We start from the raw sequence: 26953 nt of genomic DNA, 5'->3' as shown, positions 1-26953 counted from the left end.
CAGAATATATTTTACTTACATCAACTGGTTTAGCATTCACAATATATCATATAGTATAATATCTAATTTTTTAGTTATTTTAACATAAATATAGCGGAACCGGATCCGGCTCCATCGTGTCAAACGTATAACATGAATGTTAAACACAGATTCTTGCTTCCGCCATTTTGTCATAAAGCAAAATACGAAAGTTGATGACTTTAAAAGAAAATTCTCTCTTCGGGTTTTTCATCAGGATTCGAAAACAACTTATCTTCGCCATTTCTGTAGAATTTCTTCTCACTTTTGATAGGCTTTTGCAAACTGATCTATTTTCCACTAAATCTTTGTGTTATTCTGCATACTTGGAGAGAAAAACAACTGAGGATTCATCGTCAGAGTTGGATTGCCTAGAACAACACGAGAAAAGTTTCAGTACACCCTTTAAGAACTTCCTAACAAAAGATTTACTGATGTTGCATAGGGTGTATTTAACTGCGTTTGTAGACCTCGAGTGTCCCTGATCCCCTAAACGTTCGGTTGCAGCATTGTTAAGATTTTCTAGAAAAACGTGTCTATGTAACAACAGATGTGTACTACCTCAAATTCAGTACTCTCTCTCCTTTCTGCAGAGAATATGGATAGTGGGGGAGGAGGGGGGGTGCAAAATAACTAATGACGTCATAGCAACAGTTCTGGGCATTTAACTAATAAAACCTCTATTCTATGAAAAAATAAATTTTTAGATTCGTCCTAGGTTAAATCTAGAATTAGTTAGACTCAATCTACTAAGGAGAATTAGTAAGCCAACGAAACTGGGATGTGTCAAATTTCCATTTATATATACTTCAGTGATATTTGATATCTTACAATCATCCTCTCACCAATTCATTGCTCATTTACTTCTCCCCGACTGCAAAACGCAAGATAAGAAACGCAAATTTACTATGAATTCGCATTTTATAAAATATTTCAATTCATAGTAAATTTGCATTTGAAGTTTTCTATGAGAAAAATCAATCATAAAACACTACGATTTGCCTTTGGCTTAGAATTTTGAAACTTGGCTAATGCGTTTGATATTCAACAAATTTTTTGGTTAATAATTTGAAGTCTTTAATCGTTGGCCTTGTATCTATCTATCGACATATATAACTTAAAAAGCTTCAACTAATCTTAGTAATTCATTTACCTAAATCTTTTTAACTTATTATTCTATACAATGCTTTTTCTCACACTTTAATATTCACATCCTGTCTTTTAATCTATTTTTGGCTTCAAGTCATGCATTGATTAACATTTTATCGTTTTTCCTTTTGCTAACTAGTGAGAAATACTTTTATCCCTTGACCTTTTTAATAGACCAATTTGAATTAAAATTTCCCTTATCCCCTAAAACGAAACATTTTACGAATTTACTTTGCGAAACTCTCCCTAACTTTTATTGAGGAGCGATTTGATTTCGTGTCACTTGGAAGATCGCTTTCTCTCTAATAATTATTAAGTAAATATTGTGTCCTCTTCCCTTGCCTAAGACCTGTTTTTATCCTTCCTCTTGGCAACGAATTTAGATGCATATATAGATAGATACCACTCATTAATTTATTATTTTTTAAAGTTAACAATTATAGATCTGCATACGTTTGTCCGGTATACCTAACACTGATTTTTTTAAAATTTAAAGTGTCATTGCTCCTGCTGTTCCTAATACTGCCCATCGAGATGAAGGGTTGCGTTTGTAGTCTTGAATTCGTTCACCATGATGTAGTGGTGTCCTATAACGTAACAGTACCCAATATATCTGCGAATGAAAAGTCTTATCTTAATAATATATATTATATAATAATATATATTATAAAGTCTTATCTTAAGGTTTTGAACTTTAACCGGATAATCTTAGGTTTTATCAGAATCCTTGGTAAAAGTCCGAATTATATTAAAAGAGACTTAGGGCTTTTAATGGGTCACTTTGGCGAGTATTAGGTTTTACCGATAGCTCCTATGATTTACTAGACTTTGAGCTTTTACAGTGACCAAATCATTCTTAGACAAGCTTTATTAGCAAATACACAATCGTGATGCTTTTCTGACCATTTCTTAATTGGTTTTCAAATTCCAATAATTTTTTATATGACATAACGACACAAGAATTTTAAATTATAATCATATTCTGGCGAACTTAATATGCCACATTCCACACTAAATTAGCTTTGTTTACCAATCGTTTTTTTCTCCGTCCGATCAAATCCCCATTTGTTTATTTTTAATTCTAAGATTCTGATATATGTTATTTGTGATTACAACGCATGAATACGCCCTCTAGAGCGGAGGAAATTTTCAGACCATTATTCATTAGATTTTCATTCAGTGCCCTAAGAATAACTAAGCATAGGTAGGACGTGTTTTTTTCCATCAGAAAAGAGGAAACAAAATTTCCCTAAGAAAAAAGCTGATGAACTTGACAAAGCAATCTAGAACATCGGTAAATCTTTTCGAAACAGAACGCAAGTAACATTTCAAGAACATTTTTTCATTAATACTTTTCTGATAAACGAACATCATTTCAGTGAAATGGGAACTTTCGAATTCGTGATGGCATACTATTACGTAAGTATATTACGGCAAAATAAATTTCTTAATGATCAATTCAATTTATATTAATATGATGATATTTAAGTTCCTTGCCTACTTCATCTCAATAAATAAATGGGATTTCAGAACCGCCCAAGTCAAAATTTTTGATGGTTTACCATTGATGGACCAACATAATCTTGATGGTAACCAGCATAAGCAACCTCCTCTTCAATGTAGGAATTTGGACTGATTTATGATGGTCCACCATAAAAAAAACCTAATTGTTTGGATAATATATTCCTGAGAACCAACAAGGATTCCCACTAAACCATCATGAAAATGTATAGTTGAAACTATCACGGTTTATAGTTAGTTAACCATAATAGTATAAAAGTAGCATTTTCCATCATGGAATGATACAAGTTTGTTAGCATATGGAAAATGAAAAGAAAACAAACCATGAAAACGAAATGGAAAATATAGGATGATGGTGACCAAGAATCGCTCTAAAACCAGCATAAACCATCAAAAAAGTTTCAATGGACCATCAAGAATTTTGACTTGAGCGTGTAAAACAGTTCTTGAACATTCTTCCTTATAGAACAACATACATATAAATCGAAAAACAGTAAAGGATCAGCAGATTTACTTGAAGTAGTACATTTATGTGGATTATTACTACAGTTTTAATGTTTTCTTGGTAAGTACTTTTTAATTTTGAATGATCACTTTCAACTGGAAATCAGCTAATCTGTTTTTAAATTACATATTGAAATTCATATCAAGACCTAACAATTATAACATTTCATAGTATATGTCATCTTAAAGTTATGAAGTGATATTCTAGGTATATATTGGAGAATAAAATTTTTAAATCAACGAACATTTTATTTTGGGATTCTCTGGATTTAAAAAGCAGGTAAGTGTTATGATTTTATAATAAGAAAACTTATTTGTAAACAATTTTTTCTTTTAATTTCATGATAGTTTTTTGCAGAATGGTTTTCTAGGTCTGATAAAGAACTTTAAAAGAGAAAAATCAACTCAATGTGCAAAGCTTTAATTTCAATATATTTCAATTTTTTTAAAACTTTATTAAACGCTTTTCAGTTTATAAGTAATAATTTTTTTTTATTAAAAATTTAAATTTTCTACAAAAATTGTCAAAAACTTTTTTTTTTAAAAATTAAATACCGTAAGATTATAGTTTATGTATACTTTACATGCTTTAAGTAATTACATGCTTAAGTAATATTTGAAGTAATTCGATCCAGAAAATTATGGGATGTAAAGTTTAAATAGACTATTCATATCATGAAATTTAGTAGACCACTTTCTCGAGATTTAGGATTTCTCTCTTACAAGAATATCAATACAAATTTTTTTATTTATTCCTTCTTTAAAAAATATAGATTCTATTTCGAGATTTGTCAACTGCATAAGAAGGAATAAAATTTTTTTTTCAAATTTAGTAAATCATTATATATAAGGGACGTAATCATGCCACATTGGAAAAATCTCTACTGCAACTAACTGAACGTGTTATTCTTATAGCAGCCAATCCTCTCAAATAACAATGCCTTCTATAGGTCGTTGCGTTTGCGAATAACGACACGCGATTAGGACAATTAATTTTCACTTATAGATGTTGGTTCCGACGGCTGCATTACAAATTCATATAGGTTTCCTGAGCTTTTATTTATTGTTTTTCGGCTTTTCTCGCAAGGTGTTTTGAGTTCTGATATTGCTATTTGAATTTGATAATTAGATTTGACGCTACTCGATAGTTTGGTAATTATATATTATTTACAACCGTCGTATATTTCTAAAATGAGTATAATTTTTTCCTGAAAAGGTCACTTTTTGGCTATTTTTTGTAAAATAAAAATAGTCAGGGCTAAAGAGAAGATGAAGAAGGGCTGGTTCATTTCATACTCAAAGCTGAAGCTATGATTCCCCATCTCATGACGTCAAGCCGCACACAGATCTCAAAAATCAGAACTAGAGGATATGAAAATTTTTGAAGTTCAGGATTTAATATTCTTTGACCAGGATTTTTTTTCTTTGATGTTCAGAATTTTTTTTCTTTTCTGTTTAAAGTTATCCTTAAACGTCTAAACAAAAAACATGAAATATAATACTTTTATTCACAGCAGAATAAATTCTTCCAGTATATTTTATACCTCATTTGATGACACCTTTATATTTTCTGGAATAAAAAATAGAAAATTGTGTTTTCTCATTTTGTGTTTTATAATAATTCTTGCCGGTCGCTATAGTGCGAGATGTTATTGGCTACTACTGTTAAATTTTTGCAAACAGGTGTGAAGAAAATAACCTTTAAAATAAATATTTAAAAAAAATATAGAAAACAATGAATGTTTTGAAATAAGTTTAAAAAAGACGCTAATTAGATGCGAAACAGTTTATTTGTAAAGCGAGAAGCTGAGACTTTCGCCACCCTGACGTCACTGGTGAAATCAGAAGATTGGAGCGGCACGAGTCTCTTCAAAGGAGTGTGACCTAGCCCTTCTATTCTCTCTTTAACCCTAAAAATAGTAGCCTTAGTTGTTTCACCTCGATCTTGCCAAAGGAGGACCTGTAACTCTTTACCAGAAAATTAAAGGTGACCACCTGAAATAAAAAATAAGAAATAGCAATCAAATCACAAAATTAAAGAAACATTAATAAATTCATGACTTTCTTGTTATACAATATAAATGTGTACCGTGAGCAAAAAAAAAAAATCACTCTGAATAAATTTTGTTCTAAATGATCGGACTTTCTCGAAATCGGGCACAAAAATGTACTTTCTCTGAATACACATATAATTCTTTTGCATATTTGAATTCCTAACCTTCTAAATATGCCGCAATATAGATTTTGTGGCTCTAATAAGGAACGGATGAAAATTTGGTCCCCTTTACATTATTTTCACTTTTAGCGTTTCTAATCATGCTTTAATGACTAATTTAGCAATTTCTAATTAGATTTTACACACTCATAAAACTCATTTACCCAAAGATCATTTCATGCAAAAACAATAATTTTTAATAATTATTTATTAATTTTTATTATTTCATTGTGGATGGAAAAAAATTCAATTAAGGTATAAATTTTTTATACCATATTAATCTACGTATATTTCTATTATGAAATCTAGTTTCAACTGCTTTTATTTAGTAGAAGCCGGGAAAAATTTAAATGGATTATTTTTAAAACAATAATTTAGGGACAGGAAGAATTATTTAAATGGGGCGATTAATATTAAAATGTGGTTAGCTCACGAGACAAACTTGACTTACGCACCCTTAGCGTAAAATTTCATTTATATCATATTTTTTGTAGACGAATGGTGGGTTAACGTTCCCTTGTCGTTAGGCTAACCGTGGGAGTGTTTCTCGGTTTTCCTATAACGTCCATGTAAAGCAAATGCTGGTTAGTTCCATCAAAATTTCCTCGAAGGCAAATTTCACCCCATAATTGATCCTGGAGTTCCCTAGTCTTCTGGAGTGGGTTCAAAATTTTAAGGCTTCGAAGTTGAACATTAATAGTAGTAAACCCAAAATGGAGTCGGCTGTTTAACGACGGTTATAAAATAAAATAACCAATTGCTAAAATATTTTTTTAAAAAAATACGCAATCGCAACGTGTGAATATACCCTCTAGCGGGGCAGAAATTTTCAGGCTACTATTTATCAAGTTTTCATTCAGTAACATCAGAATATCTGCATAGGTAGGACTTGTTTTTTCCCACCAGCAAATGGGAAACAAAATTTCTCTAAGAAAAAAGCTGAAAAACTTGACAAACTAATCTAGAACATCTGTAAATCTTTTTTTAACAGAACGCAAACAACATTTCAAAACATTTTTTTTTTCATTAATGCTTTCCTTATCAACGAACTTCCAACATTATTTCGGTGAACTGAGAACTTTCGATTTCATGATCGCATACTATTATGGATACGGTAAGATAAGTTTCTTACTGTTCAATTCAGTGTAAATTAAAATGAAGATATTTAAGTCCCATGCCGACTTAATCTCAATGAATGAATGTGATTTAAGAACGTGTAGAACAGTTTTTTTTTTTAACATTCTTATTCTTTATAGAATAGTATATATTGCTGAATATATATAATTCAGAAAACAACAGTAAAGGATCATCAGTTTTATTTAATATAGTATATTTGTATTGATAATTTATAAATTTTCCTGGTAAATATTTTTAAATTTAAACTTTTCTATAAAAACTGTTAAAAAAAACTTGTTTTTTAAAATTAAATGACATAAGATTATACTTATATATATACTTTACATACTTTAATGTTTGAATTAATTTGATACTGAAAATTCTGGGATGTAAAGTTTAAATAGACTATTCATATTAGATAGACTGTGCATATCATTAAATTTAGTAGACCAATTTCTCGAAAATTAGGATTTCTCTCTTACAAGAATACCGATGCATATTATTTTTATTTATTTAGCTATTTGCAAATATTTTTTCATTGGGCTTTAGGTTTTCCTAAACCCTTCCTACCAACCCCCATTTCCTAGTTCAGAAAGTTTTCATAATTTGTTAAATTTCAAGGATTTCACACTAAATTGTAGTTTTTGTATAAATAAAAAGAAATTATCTACCATTTTCTTTGAAAGAAAAAGAACATTAATGAATATATTTTCGTAAGGAATTCTGATCGGCCCTCGGCAGTTCCGGTCCCCAGGATAACTGTCCCTCTCTCTGTTAATCTAAAAAAAAAAAAATAAATAAATAAAAAATAAATAAATAAAAAAAAATTATTATAACTTTTGCTTGTTTCAAAAGCTTTGGTGGGTGAAAGTGAGTTCACGATCTTACAATAAGCTAACTTTTTGTAGCAAAGTTCAGAATTTTATAGTTAATTTTATTTCAAAGTTCAGAAACAGCTTAACTTATTTTTGGTGAATAAGCAGACTACGAAAAAGTTTGTTGAGCAAGAGTGATCTACTAATTTCCTTCAATGGGCTATCGCTTGAATGTAAAGTTGAACTCGTGATTTCTAGGACAAAAATTAGCCAAAGGTTGTTTGGACCATAAATTTGTTTTACCGGATAAACTAAAGAATATCTAGCAAAGAGTTGCAAACGAGAGTGCAATAATCTCACCGATCCTAGCTCAGTAGACACACATGCAGACCCTCAAGTATTACATAAAACATGCAAAATGATTGGCGCTTTCATACGCTATGGACTGATGGTCTATGGCTATGGACCAAAAAAAATCTCATTTTCGAAAAGGGAAAGTTAAGCACTTTTTAAAAACACTCAATGACAACAGTACCTTTAAGGGGTTTTAAGTAACGAAAATCAAAAATAAGCACCTTTAAGTACTCTTTAAAAACGCATTGTACCATGTCACTATCCTACTTTGGTAAAACAGTATCATACTACACAACAAACTACAAAATAATGTAGTGACTACAGTAGTTTCACTACGTATAGTGCGTTGCTTCCGACCACTGCAATACATTTTATGTCTTAATAGATTCATCGTGCAATTATTTGCTAAATAAAAATGGGAGGGGAAGAAATGTGCAAAAACACCAATAACCCAATATTGTTTACTTTAAATACTAAAATTGCATCAGATAGTAAAATTCCTATGTAAATTTATAATCAAGTTTTTAAAAATAAATTACAAGCTCACTATGTATTTAAAAAAATGTCTTCATCAATAAGTAAACCCCTGTGGCAGAATTTTTTTGGGGTTTTTTGCAACATTCCTCTATAATACTAATATCTTTCTGCAAGATACTTTTAAAAATAAAAAATATACATGTTACTAATTTAAAGTAACAAAATCATCAACTTCAACAAAAAAACTTCCGGTAAAAATAAAATTACATACCTTTTTATTTAAACATTTAATATTTTAGATGATATTCTTGCATTTTGTATTGGGAAAACACACTAATTATTTTCTTTTTCGCATTTTGTAAATCATGACATTAGAAAAATCGGGAAATCAGTTGCAGTAACTACCAAAAAAAAAATTTATGACAAAATCACTCGAATCAGACTCTTTAAAAAGAAGTTACTAAATGCGAATATTTTATTTTGAGATTCAGTTGTTGTAATAAATAATATCGTATTAAAAATATAGGATTTTAAAAACTGTGGAAATCAATAGTAATTTAAAAAAAATAGATCGAAAACATTTGCAGAGAAGAAAACCAAATATTTTTTAACTTTCTAAAGGAAAAATTTTGTGTCCTGCGACAACGGCGCCTTGTCACCATGATTCTGTCAGGGGGAAGTAAACAAAATTAGCACACATACTAGTAGTTCTTACAAAAAGAGGGATCATATGATGACAGCAGAGTCTTTCATTTGACACTCATAATTTAAAAATGTAGACATTTTGTTATAACTTTGACATCTCATATTTTCAACCAAAACACACAACTCAGTGTGTAAGGCTCTTCAAAAATTGATGACTAACAATAGAAAATGCATTAATTTAAAAGAAAGTCTAACCAACTGAATAGATTAGAACTTTCGATCTCTATTTCAGCTGTTACTATAGTTGTCACTTCCAATATACTCCAATTGTTTTTTTCTTCTTAAACACAGCAGTTTAAGATAAATAGTTTAAAATTAAAAAAAAAATTATGAGTACTTTAAACCTTGTCTATTTTTAGATCTTAATTTATTAAAATAATTACAAATCAGAAGCATATTGTATATAAGTAATTTAAAAGTAATATAAATTATTGATTGAAAAAAATTAAATTAGTAAGATAGTGGTGAAATAAATTATTTTAACTTAATAAGGAAAATAAAATAATAAGGAACAAAGACAGAGATATATGTTCATTTTGAAATTACAATTGAAGCTATTGGATTATAAAATAAATTATAGATTATTAATATTTAACAAATAAATACTTTCTAGTAGTAGATGGCACAGGTATATGTAGTACAGCATTCAATGCTTCCATGTTAGATGGCAAATTACAAGACAATTGTAGAGTTAAATCACAATCCCTATAGAAAAAAAATATGTTCAAATATATATTTTTTTGTATTAATTAATTTAAAATGAATCGAATAAACATCAGATTAACCAACTTTCAAAATTTAATGTTTAGTTAATCAAAGGTAATTTTTCTTGTATAACAGAAAGAATTTATTTATAACACTATATGCATGCTATCACTAAGTTCATGAAACTTCTTTTTCTCTCATTGGCAACAAAACGCTGAAAGAAACTGATCTATAGTTGGGCAGAAGTAAAAAGTTAAAAGCTAACTTTCAATGTAAACCAGCAAACTGAGCTATACTTGTGTTTTAATTTTGTTTCTTAATATACACAGGTTACAATATAATTAAGACTTTTTTTTTGTTTTCATGATGCACAATCTATGCAGATCACTTAATAGTTTGTACACGAAAGAGAAATATTCTAATAAAGAGTCACACTGTCTTATTTAATCCATGAGCTGAGGCATTCATCAATGCCATACGGTGTCCAATATGTTAAACTGTTGCAACTCCAAACATTGAATTTATATTTTTGTGTACATAGAAAAATTCAATGAATTATCCAGTCCAAATCTAATTTCCAAGTAGTAGTACGGAAAAACTACTTGGTAGTATTTCAGTACTACTAGGTAGTATACCAAGAAGTTGGAAATGAAAGGTTTTACAAAATTTCCAAGAAAGAATTAAAAACAGTACTGCAAGGAACTAGTATTTAATGAGCGAGTAAAATCAGCTCAAACAGCGAAGCTATCTGAAAGGGTTGACAAGCACAATCAGTGTGTTCTATCATTACATTACAGTCAAACCTATATTTAACAAAGCCGCTAAATCCCGAGAATAAATTTGTTACAAAGAAAATTAGCTAAATAGATAATCACCTTTTGAAATACATAAACAACACCAAACAGGTTATAAAATCATAAACACTAAATTAAAATAGCAATGGCTACACCTTTATCTTGTAAACTAGCATCTACTATTTATTTTATAAATCTTAAGCATAAAAGAAATCTGCATGGAAAGCAAGAATAGAGAAAAACATTATCCAGTACATGCTACCTACATTTTCAACTAAAAAAATGCTAAATTTATGTATAAAATTATAGCTGCATTCAGTATAAAAGTAATTTTAAACATACATCACCACATGCGTTCTTAAGTTTAATTGCTACTGATAAAATCTGTTAATTTCGTCTCCGTTTTGTTTGAAATGTAAACAAAAAGGGAAAGGGATTTTACTGCTTTCTCTAAAAGTTATGTGGCTTAAAAAATCAATTCAAGGTCATTTCCTTCATAAAATGCGTCAGCAAGACCAAACATTTCAAAAGAACATTTCAAAAAATGTTCTGAAATATTTTGGGAAATATTTCAGAACATTTAAAACATATGGATCTCAAAGAAAAGTTCGTTAAATAGAAAATTCACTTCTATTTGGAAGTTATTTTACCAAGAAATTTCCAAAATGTTCTTAGTTTCTTGAAGGAAAAAAATCGCAAAATAGAGAAATTCGCAAAAGTGAAGTTCGTTAAAAAGAAGTCCGACCGTATTTAAAAAATATTGCAAAGAAAACATGTGATGAAACCAAAATAATGAATTAAAAAGAATTTCTTATTGTTAATAGATTTCAGAATAAATATTATTTATTGCTATCATGTACATTAAAAAATTTCTTTTAGGCAATAACAATATGAGTAACTACAGATTGATTGTAATTTGTAACCCTGGGATCAGGAAAAGCTTCTGCAAAATACAATTGTATTTTGCTTGTTCCTACTAATTTCATTTTTTTGTAAGGTAAAAACTTACCTGCCATTAATAAAATGAATAATATTTTACTCAGAGAGTTAACTGTGAAGTTATTGGCGTGCATAGTTGTCTATTTGGATGTTTTAAGGATGTAAATAAATGTTTTAAGGAATATTTGATCTTGAATTTTATGAGATTCGATTTGGCTACTTTAAATATTTAGAAGGATTTGGAAACCAAGCAGTCATTCTTTTTATACATATAAATCACTTATTAGAAAAATTATCAATAATAGATTATTTATCCTACCTATTGCAAGTAAAATACAGAATAAAAAAATACAGCTATGTTTATAAATATTTCTTTAAAAAAATCCTTATTTTACTTTATTTAATTTTCGAAAAAAAAAAAAAAAAAAAAAAAAAAAAAAAAAAAACAGCTAGCTTTTTTGTATTGCATTGCAATATAGTAGTTACAGAATAATGTGAAAAAGAATTAAAAGATCATAAAATCAATTTGTATTCTGCATAGTTATATTAAGAAAAATATCAAACATTAGTGACAAGAATATGTTTACATCCATAATATTAAACCTTAAAATAAATTTAAAAAAAAATTGACATGCATTGTAAATTATGCTAAAATTGGCACATTTGCTAAGCTCTAAAATAGGCTATAGTATCTAAAGTTAGCTTGCAAGTTAATAAAAAATGAATAGTTAATACAATAATTCAAGTTAATAAAAAAGCATGTTCTTTTTTGGATTAAAAATTAATAATCAATTCAGATTATAATGATTAAAAAAAAAGCAATGTTATTACAAACCGAGTTTTAATTAAAATTATCCTTTAAATAACAAATTTAATAATATTCAGCAGTTAAGAGAAAAGAAAGTCACCTGTTTTTATCCACATCTTCAACAATCGAAAGCAGTCTAAATGGCACAAATGATGCACTAGTCGTGGAATAATAAGTCATTGCTTTGACCTGAAAAAAAATTAACAATCATTAACAATTTCAAACAATTATAAACCATTACATATTATCAGCACATAAAAGATAGGATATCTAAAAAATGCAATAAAGCTAGAAAATATTGCAATTTTTAAGATTATGATTTAAGTCTATTAAAAAAGCTTCAAAGAAGTAAAATATAAAAAGTAAAATCACAATCAACTATATGTTTATAACATAAAAGGTAGAATGAATAATCTTTTATAGAAAGATAGTATTATAGATCAAACTCTTTTTCACAAAACTAAATTGGCATAATTAGGTAGAGATCAAAGGGAATAAGAAACAAATAATTATTTTCGTTATACAGGTGACTAAAATATTAAATGTTAGCAAAATTATTTCTATTGTGGCTCAGTGCCGTGTTGATTGTGATGTGAATGTTTAGTGAGAAGAAAAAGAATATGACTGCGAATCAAACTCAGGGGTTTATGATTATAATAAGCAAGGGGTGAAGTCTCTAAGTCTAGCAAAAAATAGTTAGAAGAAATATATTATAAAATATAGAAATTTAAAAAAAAATATGAAACAGAATTTAAGAAAATATTCCATATGTTAAATTGATTTATAACACATTGATGTAGAAATCATCAATTGTATAATGAAAGAAACTAAAAATAAGTTGAAACTATAAATAGTATTCTCAAAAATATTTAATAGTTTATCTAACTGCATGCTAAACTTTGAATTTATGAAAGCCTCAGCATTTTAGTACACTTAAATATTATTCATTGGCAGTAGAAATATTATTTGTTATTAATTTAATATACTTCATTTCTTAACAGTTAATTTATTAGATGTGAAAATAAAATTAAATCTATCTTATTATTCATCACGTCACATTCATATTATAAAAACAGCTTAATTCAAAGGAATGTAAACAATTTTTCAAATTAAATACAACTTCAAACAGAGAATATTATTTCTAACAGAGAATATTAAAATCATATCAAAATTTTTATATTTTAATTTGAAGTTCACATTCGAATATTTTTAGTTTTGTGCATGTAATGTAATAAAAATAAAATAAAAAAAAATTCAAACTGATTTTCTGCTGAAGACATACAGGGTGCGCAGTCAGACTTTTCAGCAAAAATAAGCACCTTTTAAGTACTTTTTTATCACTCAAAAAATATTTTTAATCACTTTCGAAAAAAAACAACATAATTAGGATCTGTGCAGTAGTAACAATTATTTTTTTCTATCGTTTAAAGTTCTTAATTTATTAACATAAAAATCAATAAAATTCAAAAACTTTACATAATCATGATAAAATAACCAGTTTCTGATAAATATTGCACAGAAAATTAAGCTCATTTTACATATCCCGAATAAAAAAGCACCTTTAAGGGCTTTCAAAAAACATAAATCAAAAATAAGCCCTTTTTAGAAACGCTACGCACCCTCTGCATAACTATCATGTATTAGCAATGCATTAAAAACTAAAATTATTACAAATGTTTACGTCAAAAGAAACAGGCACTCAAAATAATTATCAACGAAAAGAATTATTTATTCATTAAAAAAAACTTAAATTAATCTAAAACAAATGTTAAACAGTTAAAGAATTAATTATTTTTATTTATAACTTCATACAGACACAAATTATGAAAATAAGAAATTACAAATTTCTTTTTTTTAAAAGTTTGTTACTTATAAATAATAGAACAGTAAATAAATAAGAATATTAATCAAAAAAAAAAAATAATCTTCCAAAATTTTTAAAAAATGTAAAAAACAAGTTAAATTTTGCTAAAATAAAAATTACCTTTCATTACGTCACCTTGTTTTAAATTATCTTCAAATTCACAGTTATTTTATGACTAAGCGGTAAGAAGCTTTTCAAGAGTATCATTCCATGCAATTCGTACTTTTGAATTATTCCCTGCAAATTAATAAGTTTTAAAATGGTAAGAAATTCACCAAGCTGTGCTTAAAAAAACGAATCACACATTTAACAATAAGTAAAATAAAGCAAAACTACTTTTCTTTAATTAAAAACTACTACAAACATTATTTCCAAAAAAATGAAAAGTTTCCAAATTAACTAAAAATAAATTGCATTTATAAAGTTAAGAGATGATATCTTACTTAAAATAGTTGATCCAAGGTCAGAAAAAAAATTTCCACAGAAGCAGCAATCAATTTTTTTTTTGGAAAGAAGGAAAATTTTCATATTAAATTAACTAACTTTTGAACTCTACAAAGACAATTTTATAGAACTCAACTGATATGACGCAGATACAAAAGAAGCTACTTCAAAAATATCCTTTTTAGTCTTATAAAATGTCATGCAATATTGTTTTAGACTTTATCTGTGCTTCAAACTATTTTCCTAAGAAGAAATAATTCTTAAGCAAAAATTACAAAATATAAACCAATTTTTAAACAATCTTTTTCTTATTCACGTGCATTCCGGAGACCACTGCGCGAAGGCAGCTCTCACGAGTCATGTCAATAATGTTAACTGTTATATCCTTCTATCCTTTTTATTTCTATTAAATTGTTATGTTTGCTAAATTATCGTCGTTATTTACTCCTATGCTACACTAACTCCCACAGATAAATATATATATATATGTGGAATATATACGCATATATATATATATATATATATATATATATATATATATATATATATATATATATATATATATATATATACACAGTGGAACCCGCTTAAAAAGTTCCCTTTTAAGAAGTTTTCCCGCGTAAGAAGTTATTTTTTAATAAAACCAATTACCATAATGTTAAATTTACTTTTATAAGAAGTTTTTTTCCCGTTTAAGAAGTTTCCACTCCTAATTTCAATTTTTTAAAATTTTATTTAAAATGTCTTATTTAGTTTTAACTTGCCCTTACAAACACATGTATGGGTACTGACCACTGACCTTCATCACTCCTTTGTTACAAAAAAAGGTGACTTATCAGGAACAGGTGTGAGCAAAGGAATGTGAACCTTTAGATGAACTATGAAACTGATAAGAATGCAGGGAACAGCTTTGTCATTGTGTTCACCTTAAATGAATAGCCTGGTGACTCACGAACTTCACTGCTGTCCACACCCATTCAATAACTGAAGAGAAAGATACATCTAAACATTTAGCAGCATTTCGTTGAAAATTTTCTTAGTGTAGGCGCTTATGTTATCTTAAAAATCATCGTAAAAAGTTTGATTTTTGTGGAAAATGTCCTGTAAAGGCATTAAGCGTAAAGCTCTATCTATTGATGACAAAGTAAAAATTTTAAAAGCTGTTGACAGCTATCCTCAATTAACACGAGTTCAAATAGCAAAAAATTTAGATCTTCCTGTTACTACGTTAAATGGCATTATTGCTAAGAAAGACATCATTTTAAACTCTTCTTGTTCCGGTGCATCCCAGAAAGTAAAAAAAGTGAAGAAAGGAAAATACGAAAATATTGAAGAGAAACTGATGATATGGTTTAAACAAGCAAGATCCGCCAACATACCTGTCAACGGAACTCTTCTTAGAGGAAAAGCATTAGAGATTGCGGAGAAATTGAATGTTGATTTTACGCCTTCCAATGGTTGGATTGATCGGATGAAAAAAAGAGCTGGTCTAGTTTATAAAACAATTAAAGGAGATTGTAACAGCGTTGATTTACAAGAAGCTGAAGAATGGAAAGCTAAATTACCTGAAATTATTTCAGGGTATCAACCAAAGAACATTTTTAACATGGATGAATGTGGACTGTTTTTCAATCTTTTACCAGATAAAACTTTTGCCTTTAAAGGTGAACCCTGTCATGGCGGAAAAAACAGTAAAGAACGTTTGACAATTTTAGTTGGGGCCAGTATGAATGGTATAGAAAAATTACCGATTTTAGTTATCGGTAAATCGAAAAAACCAAGATGCTTTCGAAATGTTAAGTCACTGCCTTGTGATTATGACAGTAATCAAAAATCCTGGATGACAATTAAAATTTTTGAAACGTATTTGAAAAAATTAGACAGTAAGATGCGAAAAGAAAAACGAAGCATCATAATCTTCGTAGACAACTGCGCTGCTCATTCCAAGGAGAATAAGTACACTAACATCAAGTTGCAGTTCTTACCACCAAATTCTACTTCTGTTCTACAACCAATGGATCAGGGAGTTATTAAGGTATTTAAGCAGCATTATAAAATGCGACTTGTGAAACGGATGCTGGAAGAACTTGAAAATACTGGAGAGCTAAAAAAAGTCAATATGTTAGAAGCGATTGAGTTAATTGTATCAGCATGGGAATTAATAACACCATCTGCCATTGCTAACTGTTTTCGGAAAGCTGGATTCTCTGACGGAGATACAACTGAAGAATATCTCTTAGAAGCTGAATATGAAATATCAGATGAAGACGAAGAAACAAACGTAAATTTTGTTAATGATTGGAAGTCATTCAAAAATAAACTTAATTTCACAGCATCGTTTGAAGAATATGTATCCGTTGACGACGAAATTTTACCTTGTGATATGCTGACATTAGAGGATATTTGTGATGTTACAAATGATACAGAAGAATTCAGTGAAACTGAGGAAGATATTGCTAAACCACCTAGCTTTTCTGATGCCAGGAAAGGGCTGGATACTTTTAGGAAATTTATTTACACTGTTGAAAATGTACCCCCGGAAATGTTTAAATTTTTACAGCAGTTGGACAATTTTCACTTAAAGGTAGGTGAGAAAAGACAAAAACAAACCACTTTACACGATTTTTTTTCACAGAAATCTAGTCAATTATTGTAACAACGTATATTACATTGTATGAAACAAAAAATAAAGTAGGTTACTTTGTTTTTATTTATTAGCAATTTTTTTTCTAAATGAATATTAAAATTCAATATTTATTTCATTAGGCTGAGAATTTAATATAAGTTACACAATTTCAAATTTTTTAGTTTTTTATTAATGTGTTTTTAAGTTTCACCGTTTAATAAGTTTTCCCGTTTAATAAGTCATTTCTTTCCACTCCCTTGAAAAACTTCTTAAACGGGTTCTACTGTATATATATATATATATATATATATATATATATATATATATATATATATATATATATATATATATATATATATATATATATATATATATAGTTGGACTTCTATTTAATGAATTTTTCTTTGAGAACCACCTATCCCTATTTCTAAAAATATTTCAAACTTGTGGATGTATTTTATGGAGAAAATGACCTTGAATTGATTTTTGAAGCCATTTAACCTTTAGAGAAAGCAGTAAAATCCCTTTCCTTTATTGTTCGCATTATTAACAAAAAACTCAGACAAAATTAACAGATTTTATCAGTAGCAATTAAACTTAAGAATGCATGTGCAAAATTATTTATATAATAAATGCAGCTGTAATTTTATGCATAAATATAACTTTCTTTAGTTGAAAACGTATGTAACATGACAGTATAACACTGAATAATGTTTACCTCTATTCCTGCTTACAAATTATAAAATAAATAGTACATACTAGTTTACAAGATAAAGGTGTATCAATTGCTATTTTAATGATGTCTAGTGTTTATTAATTTAATACCTGTTTAGTGTTAGTATTTAAAAAGGTATTTCCTTTTTAACGAATTTTCCATGTATCGAATTTATTATCAGGATTTAGTGTCATCCTTAAATAGAGGTCCGATTGTATATATATAGCTTAACAAAATATGTAATATATCAAAACTTAATTTATTAGAGCACTCAAAGAATTGACAAAGAGCTGCTAGCCATTTAGATTGATAATTCTTTGTCACTTTAGTCTTAAGCAATAATCTTCAAATTTTTCGTTATTCTTGAAAGTTTTGTGTTTAGAGAGAAATAAATTTAAAGAAATATCAATATTAAAAAGCACATCCTGATTTTTTAAATTTTTTTAAGGAAAATAGATAACTACAAAAAAATTTACTAATCAGTTCAAAATGCTATTTCAGATGGTATTTACATTGGTAATTCTCAATCGTTTCAATAAAAAAAATATTTAAATAGTTATTTTCCAAAAAAACTACACATAGAAAGGAAAAATAAAGCAATAAATTGAATAGAAAATAATTTTGAATTAAAAAGAAAATAGCCTCAATTTATTTCAACAATCCCCCAGTACAACAACACATTTTGAAATAACTCAGCATTGTTTTACGAATATCTAAGAAATGATGGCATTGCACTTTTAAGAAAAGCGACATAGAAATGATATTCAGAAAATGTCGAGGTAAGGAATAATTTGTAAAAATATCAAATTCAACAAATCAAAAGGTTTTAAGCGTGGTAACATTATAATAAAAAAGAGTAATAAGTTCATAGGTCTTCTCTTTATATAATTTCAAAAGTATACACCCATAAGCAGTACTTAAATATAAATTTAGATACATAATGTAAAACAATTATGCAAGGATTATTTAGTTAAGAAATAAACTATGCTTTTATAAATTGAGCCACCGCTTTACAAAGAATGGGTAGGAATTGGCTTGGTAATAATTGGTGTCTTTGAAAATCAGAGTTATGTTTAAAACACTTATTGTTGTTGTAGGCCATTAGGGTGTGATTGCATTTGTTTTCTAGTGGCACATAACCAAGAATTTGACTTCTGCCACACCCAGAATCCCGTTTTCACGAACACGAGACCTGTACACTGCTAACCAGAATATCCCTTTAAAACACTTGCTTTTCACATTAAACAAAACACTTATTTTAAGCATGTTTTTTTAAACATTATTCTTTGTTAAGTTCAAAATTTAACATAGAAAATTCTAAGTCAGAGAAGCAACTATATCTTTAGTACAAAAACCATAAGTTTAAAACAAATTATTTGCTTAGAGCAACTGAACCTAAATTGGCGATCATTTTAACTCATTAAAAAGATATTGATAAAAAAGTGTTTCCAGCAAAGTCTCATGCAGTTTAACGCTCACAAAATTTCCAACAAGGTTTTTTTCTTTTGTAGAAAGAAAAATACGACTACTTTTGGGGTTGCTAAAGCAGCAAAACTTGTAACAATATTCAAAGATTTTACAAAATAATACATTTTTATGTTTTCAAAGTAAATGTACTTTAAAATAATTATTTTTTACTTTGTAAATAATAACAATTTTAATGCATACATGAAAATATTAAATCTGCATGAATATTCCTTGCATTAAAAAAAAGTATTTTTAGAAAGAAAAATATGACTATTCTTTTTTTTATGCAATGTATTTGTAGAAGGAAACAAATTGTAGAAAGAAAAATAAGACTATTGGTGGGATGCTAAAGCAGCAAAATTTGTAACAATATTCAAAGCTCCTATGAAATAAAATATTTCATGTTTCCAAAGTAAAAGTGCTTTAAAACAAATTTCTTTCACCTTGTAAATAAAAAACAATTTTAACACATACATGAAAATATAAAATATGCACGAATATTTCTTGAATTTAAAAAATAATTGTAGTAAAAAATATCACTATTCTTTCTATATTTCTTTCTACAAAGTATTTGCAGAAAGAAAAAAAATAGGACTTTTGGGGGATTGCTATAGCAACGATATTCAAAGTTCTTATAGTACATTTTTATATTACTAAAACAAATGGGCTTTAAAATAAATTTCTTTCACTTTATAAATAAAAAATTTTTTAATACATACATGAAAGAATAAAATATGCACGAATATTCCTTGCAGTAAAAAAATGTTTTATGAAAAACATTTATTACTACAATCATTTCATTTCATAGAATGCGAAACATATAAATTTTTTTTAATGTTAATTCATATAAAATGGATAAACTAACTAAGACATGTTGTAAAATTTTAAACTAACTATGTTTTGATATCGAATAATTTATTACCTCTTCAGAAATATGGACCACCATTTTTTCAATAACTTCAACAAACACTTCATTCTTCAAGTTCTATAAATAGAATATTCAGTTAAATTTAACTTTTTGGTGCAAGGAAGAAAACTAAATAAATAAACAAGCAATGCTTTTAAATCACTCTCTGATACAGTATGCACTTTCTTCGATACCTTAAATTGTTTAATATCCACTAGTTTCTCTAATTTTTGCATGAAATTAGTTGTATTTTATTTGTATCAGTCAAAATATTAAAATTTTCTAGTTAAAATTTTTTTAACAATAAAATAGCATTTCCTTTTGCTGAAAAAAAAATTATAAATGCCAAAACTGTTTTAAGAGTTCGTGATTTTTAAAAAAAAGGAAATGTAAGTTTTTAGAAAAACAAAATGCAAGGAAAATTACAGTGAACTGATATTACTTGCATTATAAATTTAGAGCTTTCTGAATTTGTTTTCAACTAAAGTGGAATAATCTTTTAAAAAAAGTTCACAGAACAATAACTCATTTTCAAATAGTTTACGTACTTGAATTTTTTTATTATTCAATAACTACACATCCTACAGTTTTGTTGGGTGAAAAGTTTTTACAAAGTCTTTCTAATAAAATATTTGTAAAGGAATTTAAATTAATAATTCAAAAAGCGATTTTGATTCAAGTTTTAATCTGTCATATATATTGCATGATATAGACTGAAGCAGTGCAAGAACACCTTACAAATTTGTCAGCAGATAATTTAATAAAAATATCTATCAATAAAAGTGCATTGGTTACAAATCTAAAAGATAAGAATGAGAAATATAGTTTACTGCAGAATTTAAAGTTTTAATAAAATGCAAAAACAAATTTATCAAGCAAAATGAAATAGATTCTTATTTTACTATTATTTTTTCTTACTTTATTATGCTTGTTATAAACAAATAAAACAAATTATTCAGAAGATGATAACTAGAAAATTATGAATTTGAAGATTTTAACTAAATACTTTTCAATACTCAAAATCTTATTTACTTACTGTAAACAAATATAACAAATCTAAAACAAAAGTTACAATACTAAAAGTTTTAATGAGTCAAAGAAAGAAAGTAACAGCTGAAAAATGTTTGATTTAATGATTAGATTTTCAGTACTAATATAAAATGTTAATAACTTTAGCAGGGTTCCCACTCAATTTTTAATAAAAAATTCAAGGACTTTTCAATGACTTTCAAGGACCTAAAATCAAATTTTTCAAGGACCTATTCGGCATTGTTATATGCTAAAGTACATGTCAACCAGATTTTACCCTGCCTAGAAATTGTATATTTTTAAATCACAATTCTTATTTGACAAAAAAAAAAAAATATTTATTAAATTTATCAGCTAATAATACAAATGGTTGACAGTTAGATAGCTGTTTCAAATCACTTCCAATTAACAAAAAAAAAAAAAAAAAAAAAAAAAAAAAAAAAAAAAAAAAACTCCAATTGACATAGGATACTAGCCAACATTTAAAACTAGCATCAGCGAAACGTTATGAAAAATTTAATGAAGTGAATTAGAATTAATGAAACTGAATGAATGTATAATGCATATTACATTAGTGTGAATTTTAAAATTTAGTGAATATACCTAATTTTCACTAAGCGTAATTTTTAAATCGCATTTATACGAATCTAGATATACTATATGTGAATCAAAATTATAAGAAAGGTGAAGTCTCGAAGATTGCGTAAATCACGTAGCACAGTGTGTGATTTGTACATTAAAATAGAATTGTGGCAAATGTTTTTTTAAATCGGAATAATATGAATAGCAAATGATAGAAAATGCATGAACTAACAAGACATAAATCAAAATGTGAGATACATAAATCACTTTAATGCGAATTCTGCGTGATTAGCTAATAGTTTACATTATGATGTAAATTGCAATTTGTGATTCAAAAGGTTCTTAATATAGAACAGCTATGTGTAATTCTTGAATCATTTTGATGAGAATTGTGGGCAGTAATTCTTAAATTTCTCTTTTATGAATCGCAATGTGATTTGTAAACTACTAGAATGAGAATTGTGAGGCATGATTCTGAAATTACTTAAATATTTATCACGTTATATATTTCAGAAATAACTTTAATTGAAATCATGATATGTGATTGATAAATCACTTAATGGGAATCATGATGTGTGATTTATAAAATACATTAATATGAAGTTTGATGAGTAATTTGCAAATCGATATGTGATTCCTTAATCACTTTCAGTTAAACCATAATTCGTAGATCCTTTTATATGAATTCCGATCTGTATATCAAGAATTAGTTTAATGTGAATCACGATGCTTATTCATAATCAATGAAACCTGTAGAATAAATTTTATTCATTAGCAGTAAAACCTAAATGTAAAAATTTGATTATAAACAGGGTATCTGCTACATTTTAGATTTTCAAATTCATGACTTTTCATGATTTTCCATGACTAATTCCAAGAATTTTTCATGACTTAACGAAGTTACTATCGTCTCCAACAAAAATGCAACAATTTTAAAAAAGCATTATAAGAACATTATTCGAAATGATAGGTATAATCAAAACTTATACTCTGCATCTTCATATTTATAGATTTTAAATTTAAAAAACAGAGTAAAGAAAGAGTTGAAACAATAAAATAGCAGAAAAAATACAAAAGCAAAAAAATTTTTTTCCTGCAGAATTATATTCTAAAGATACTTTTCTTGTTCATCCGAAAGGAAAGAAATACTCCTGATTTTTCTGTTCTCATTTCGGAATAAAAAAAATTAATCACTGACTGGTTTGCTTCAACTAGAATTTTAAATTGATAAAATTAAAAAAATAAAAAAAAATTCGTAAATCCCAGAAGAGAGAGTTTAAAAAGATTCGCTCTAGTAATGATGTTGTTTCTTTCATATGTTGAAGGAACACCATAATTTTTAAAGAACATGATAAAATCATTTTATATTCTAATAAAATATGATTGAGTGATGATTTTGTTGAGTTTTGTTTTGAGTGATGATATTTAGAACAGGATGAAATTTGGGGGGGGGGGGATTCCATTTTAAAAATTACATTTTTCGGAGACCTAAATCCATGACTTTCCATGATTTTTTCAAAAACATAGTAAAAATCATGACATTTCATGAAAAATTTAGTTCAATACTGAAATTCATGACTTTCCATGATTTTTCAAGACTTTCCAGGTGCGCGGATACCCTGTATAAATGATATAAAATTAATCATCTTTCGTACGTAAATTAAAAGAACAAATAGGATAACAATATTAACCTGTCATAATAATGAAGTCAACACATTAAACATATTTTCAAATTAAACACATTTCAAATCAATTAAACACTATATATCATTCGCAAACTAATGACTACAAAACCTAAAATTTGCTAGAAATTTCAGCTTTCAAAACATCAGAGCGATAAACAATCTGGTTTGAAAAATCTAGGAGGGAAACATTTTGCATCTTCTTTAAAACTCCTTTTCACTTCAAGTATTAAAAATTGCATCAATCTTAATTTCTATAATTTTCCTTTGAATTTATTTATTATTTTTTTACTACTTTTTTGTATGAAAAATTAGTAGGATTTTAATTCCTAAAAAATCAAGTACTTTTCAAGTACCCTATGGCAGAATTCAAGGACTTTACAGGGCCCTGATTTTTTTAAACCAAATTCAAAGACTTTCAAGTACCGTGGGAACCCTGTTTAGAATTATTAACGGCCTAAATTATGCAAAGAAATTTGTATAGACAATATTTTAAACAGAAAAATCAGTCACGAAAACGTTTTCAAATAACTCAAGGAGGACATCTCTTAAATCTGATCCCAATAGAAACCAGTCAAATGTTTGGTTCTTTAATGTTAATTTTACTTTTTGCATATGTCTTAAGAACTATTTTAGAAAATAAAACAAAATTGCACGAAACTCGTTTATCTAAAGAGTTTCATACAGATCATAATTTTGTGAAATTATTTCTTGTTCTATTATTTATTATTTAGTTGCATCAAAAATTATTAAAGTATTTTTTTGAACTTGATGCACTGTACTTAATAAGTAGTTTTGCATAAAAAAATCACACATTAACTAATGCTTCTTTTTTAAAAGATTACATAAATTATATTTATTTAATAAAGAATCTAATATAAAAATATACATAAAACAAAACATACCATCAGCTGAGATCTAGATTTTACTAATGGTCTTCCTGCAGCCAGATTAGGAATAAAATTTTTTCCCAGATCAAACTAAAAACAACACAAGTTTCAGAAAATCAAACAGAAAATTATTTCTATTGAAGTTGTTAGAAAATAAAATATTTGAACTCATGTTCTTAAACAGAAAAAAAATATTAACAAGAAAATTTTTTAAACCAAAATCAGCATAGTCAAAAATTAGAAAATTTTACAGTTTTAAACATTTCACATAGGATAATGAATTGTTTATAATAGACCATGATGAGAGATTTTAAAAAATTAAGTGAATATGATTTTTAAATCACATCCAATTTGAGATTTATTTATTCCTTTAAATACAAAGCACAAAGTTTAATATTTAAATCCTGTGATATAAATCACGTCGTGGGATGTTGTGATTAAAAATATTGATGTGGGACTTTCAAATCTAATGAAATCTGATCATGTTCTGTGATTCTTTAATTTACACGAATGCGGATCGCATGTGATTTTTAAATCACCCGAGTATTGATCATACCAATATGGATTATAACGTAAATTTTTTTTAAAAACATGCTAATGTGTTTCATGATTAACAATTTTTAAATTGCACAAATGGATCTCATTGTAGGAATCTTTAAATTGCACGAATACGGATCGCACTTTGTGATTTTAAATTCAAGTGAATTCAAATCATGATATGCACAAAGTTAGATGTGTTTTTTAAATCGCACAAAGATAGATGTGATGCGTGATTTTTTAAAAACCACTTGAATGCAGATCGCCATGAGTCATTTTTTAAATCGGACAAATATAAATCACGATGTGTAAATTTTAAATCACGTGAATACAAATTGTGATGTGCGATACATGAATCTTTATACTTTTATGGTATTTCTGAAAAATTTATTATAACGTTCACATTTGGAATTTGAGTTTTCACTTTTTGAGGTGTTTCTTTTAACGAATAAAATGCTGTTTTAGGGCAAATAGCCAAATCTTTCAACAAAAAATAAGTAACTTTTAAGTACTTTTTAAGCACTAAAAAAATATTTTCAAGATTTAAACGATCATGATGAAATAACTAGTATCTGACAAAGAATTCTTTTCTTGATCATATTAGCCATTATAAAACAAACAAGAGATTTTTTGATTCCATATCAGAGGGTGGAAAATGAAGCCTGAAATGGAGAATATATTGCAAAATGCAGCAGTTGCACATGAGAGTAAGTAAGATATCATAACTGTAAGGTATCATTATGATACCTTACAGTTATGATTAACTGTTAACTCACCATGAATTTTCAATTTCGATAATAATTTGAGTTATCCAAATTTTATGGTACTAGCTTAACATAATTTTTATGCTTTTTTTAAATATAAATTGCAATCTTGTTTCAATAAACCAATATATGAAGAGCAAAGTATTTTGCATTTCAGCAGAATTTTTAAAAGATGCTTAAAATTAAAAGTTATCATAAACTATTGTAAGTCATTATAAAGGCAAACAAAAAGAGCTTCTGTGAGGCTGTCGCTCACTCTGCTGGTGGTTGTGAGTTCAATCCTAGCAGTCAAGTAAGCGACCAGTGTGGTTGCAGTAAGTTGCAGATTACACCCATCGAGGCTGAAAATCTTCTGGGTTGTGGTATGGAAGTTATAGTTTGTCTACGGTAAGAACTCCCCCTGCTACAAACTCTGAGGCTGTCTGCTGTTATGGAAATAAGAATAGCAGATTTTAGAGAAGGTAGCTTCTCTTCACTCTATGTCTAACGCAATAGACAGATGAAAAAGATTTCCTTCTTCTTGCCGGCTGGAGCAAAAACATGTCCTAAGCAATGATCCTGCAACCATACTCGAAATAGTAATACCTCATTACCATAGTCACCGCTATGGGTCCAGACGAATGTCTAGAGGAGTTCTTACTTTAGACAAACTATAAGAGAAAGAGGTGCCAGCTCAGGTGCTGCACTGGGATGAAAATTACATAGCATTCCTACCATGAATATTTAAATAAAGAGCTTTAAAAAATTGTACTCTGTGCTTGACTATGGTTCAGTGGCGTGGACAAAGGAAAAAAATATTTTTTAAAAATATATTACTTCTTTAGTTTGTTCAGATGCCTTCATTAGATTATCCATACAATGCTGAATGAATTCTTCTTCTCTTTCAAGTGATGAACTGTGGAAGAAATTAAATTTATTTAGCAATTAAAATTGCATGAAAATAAGTAATATAAAAAAGAAAAGTTTTTTAAAGTCAATTCCTACTTCAACAAAGAAAACAAAGTACAAACAAAGGTCAACAAAGAAAAATTTTATTTTACTTACTTTTTATTAAATAATAAAGTTTTCTCTAAAATTATTTTTAAATCTAATTTAAAATTAATTAAATTTAGTAAATGAATTAATATGTGAAAAAACTGTATTAACGTAAAGTGTCATACACAACAAGTTTAAAAAAATGTATTTGAACTTGAGTGGATGGATAAAAAGTACAGGGTGTCTATAAAAGAAGTCCGCGGTTTTGAGGCAAAATATTTTAATGAAATAAAAAACATACATACATGTTTTATATATGACTGAAAAGCTTATATTTTCAAGTTTTTTTTA

General features: G+C 27.6%; 1 protein-coding gene across 4 annotated transcripts; it reads right to left on the bottom strand.

Moving 5' to 3' along the window:
* Positions 1-26603, bottom strand: LOC147812760 (uncharacterized). Of its 4 annotated transcripts, none has more exons than XM_087158764.1 (6): positions 26444-26603; positions 24342-24416; positions 20159-20221; positions 12221-12309; positions 5131-5187; positions 1-389 (listed from the first exon to the last, which is right to left on the bottom strand). In XM_087158764.1, the coding sequence occupies exons 1-5, from the start codon at positions 26480-26482 to the stop codon at positions 5163-5165; spliced, it is 291 nt and encodes a 96-aa protein (XP_087014890.1). In that variant the 5' UTR covers positions 26483-26603; the 3' UTR covers positions 1-389; positions 5131-5162. The 4 variants fall into 4 exon arrangements, 3 of the variants coding, with proteins under 3 accessions (XP_087014890.1, XP_087014889.1, XP_087014888.1); XR_015432417.1 differs by lacking the exons at positions 1-389; positions 5131-5187 and adding exons at positions 9530-9579; positions 14105-14221 and having other exon boundaries at positions 26444-26577; XM_087158763.1 differs by lacking the exon at positions 1-389 and having other exon boundaries at positions 4964-5187; positions 26444-26595.
* Between the last annotated feature and the right edge of the window lie 350 nt (positions 26604-26953).

The sequence above is a fragment of the Parasteatoda tepidariorum genome, chromosome 3 (assembly GCF_982258835.1).
Source record: "Parasteatoda tepidariorum strain Cologne lab strain chromosome 3, Ptep-v5.0, whole genome shotgun sequence".
Classification (NCBI taxonomy): domain Eukaryota; kingdom Metazoa; phylum Arthropoda; class Arachnida; order Araneae; family Theridiidae; genus Parasteatoda; species Parasteatoda tepidariorum.
This window is presented reverse-complemented; position numbering and strand designations above follow the sequence as displayed.

Bases quoted from the DNA above. Each gene is read 5' to 3' on its own strand.
- LOC147812760 (XM_087158762.1), bottom strand. From the start codon at position 26,482: ATGGATAATCTAATGAAGGCATCTGAACAAACTAAAGAA. The intron at 24,417-26,443 runs GTAATATATTTT...TGTTGTTTTTAG, and splicing joins CATCTGAACAAACTAAAGAA to TTTGATCTGGGAAAAAATTT. The intron at 9,580-12,220 runs GTGACTTTCTTT...TTTTTTCTATAG, and splicing joins GAAGATGTGGATAAAAACAG to GGATTGTGATTTAACTCTAC.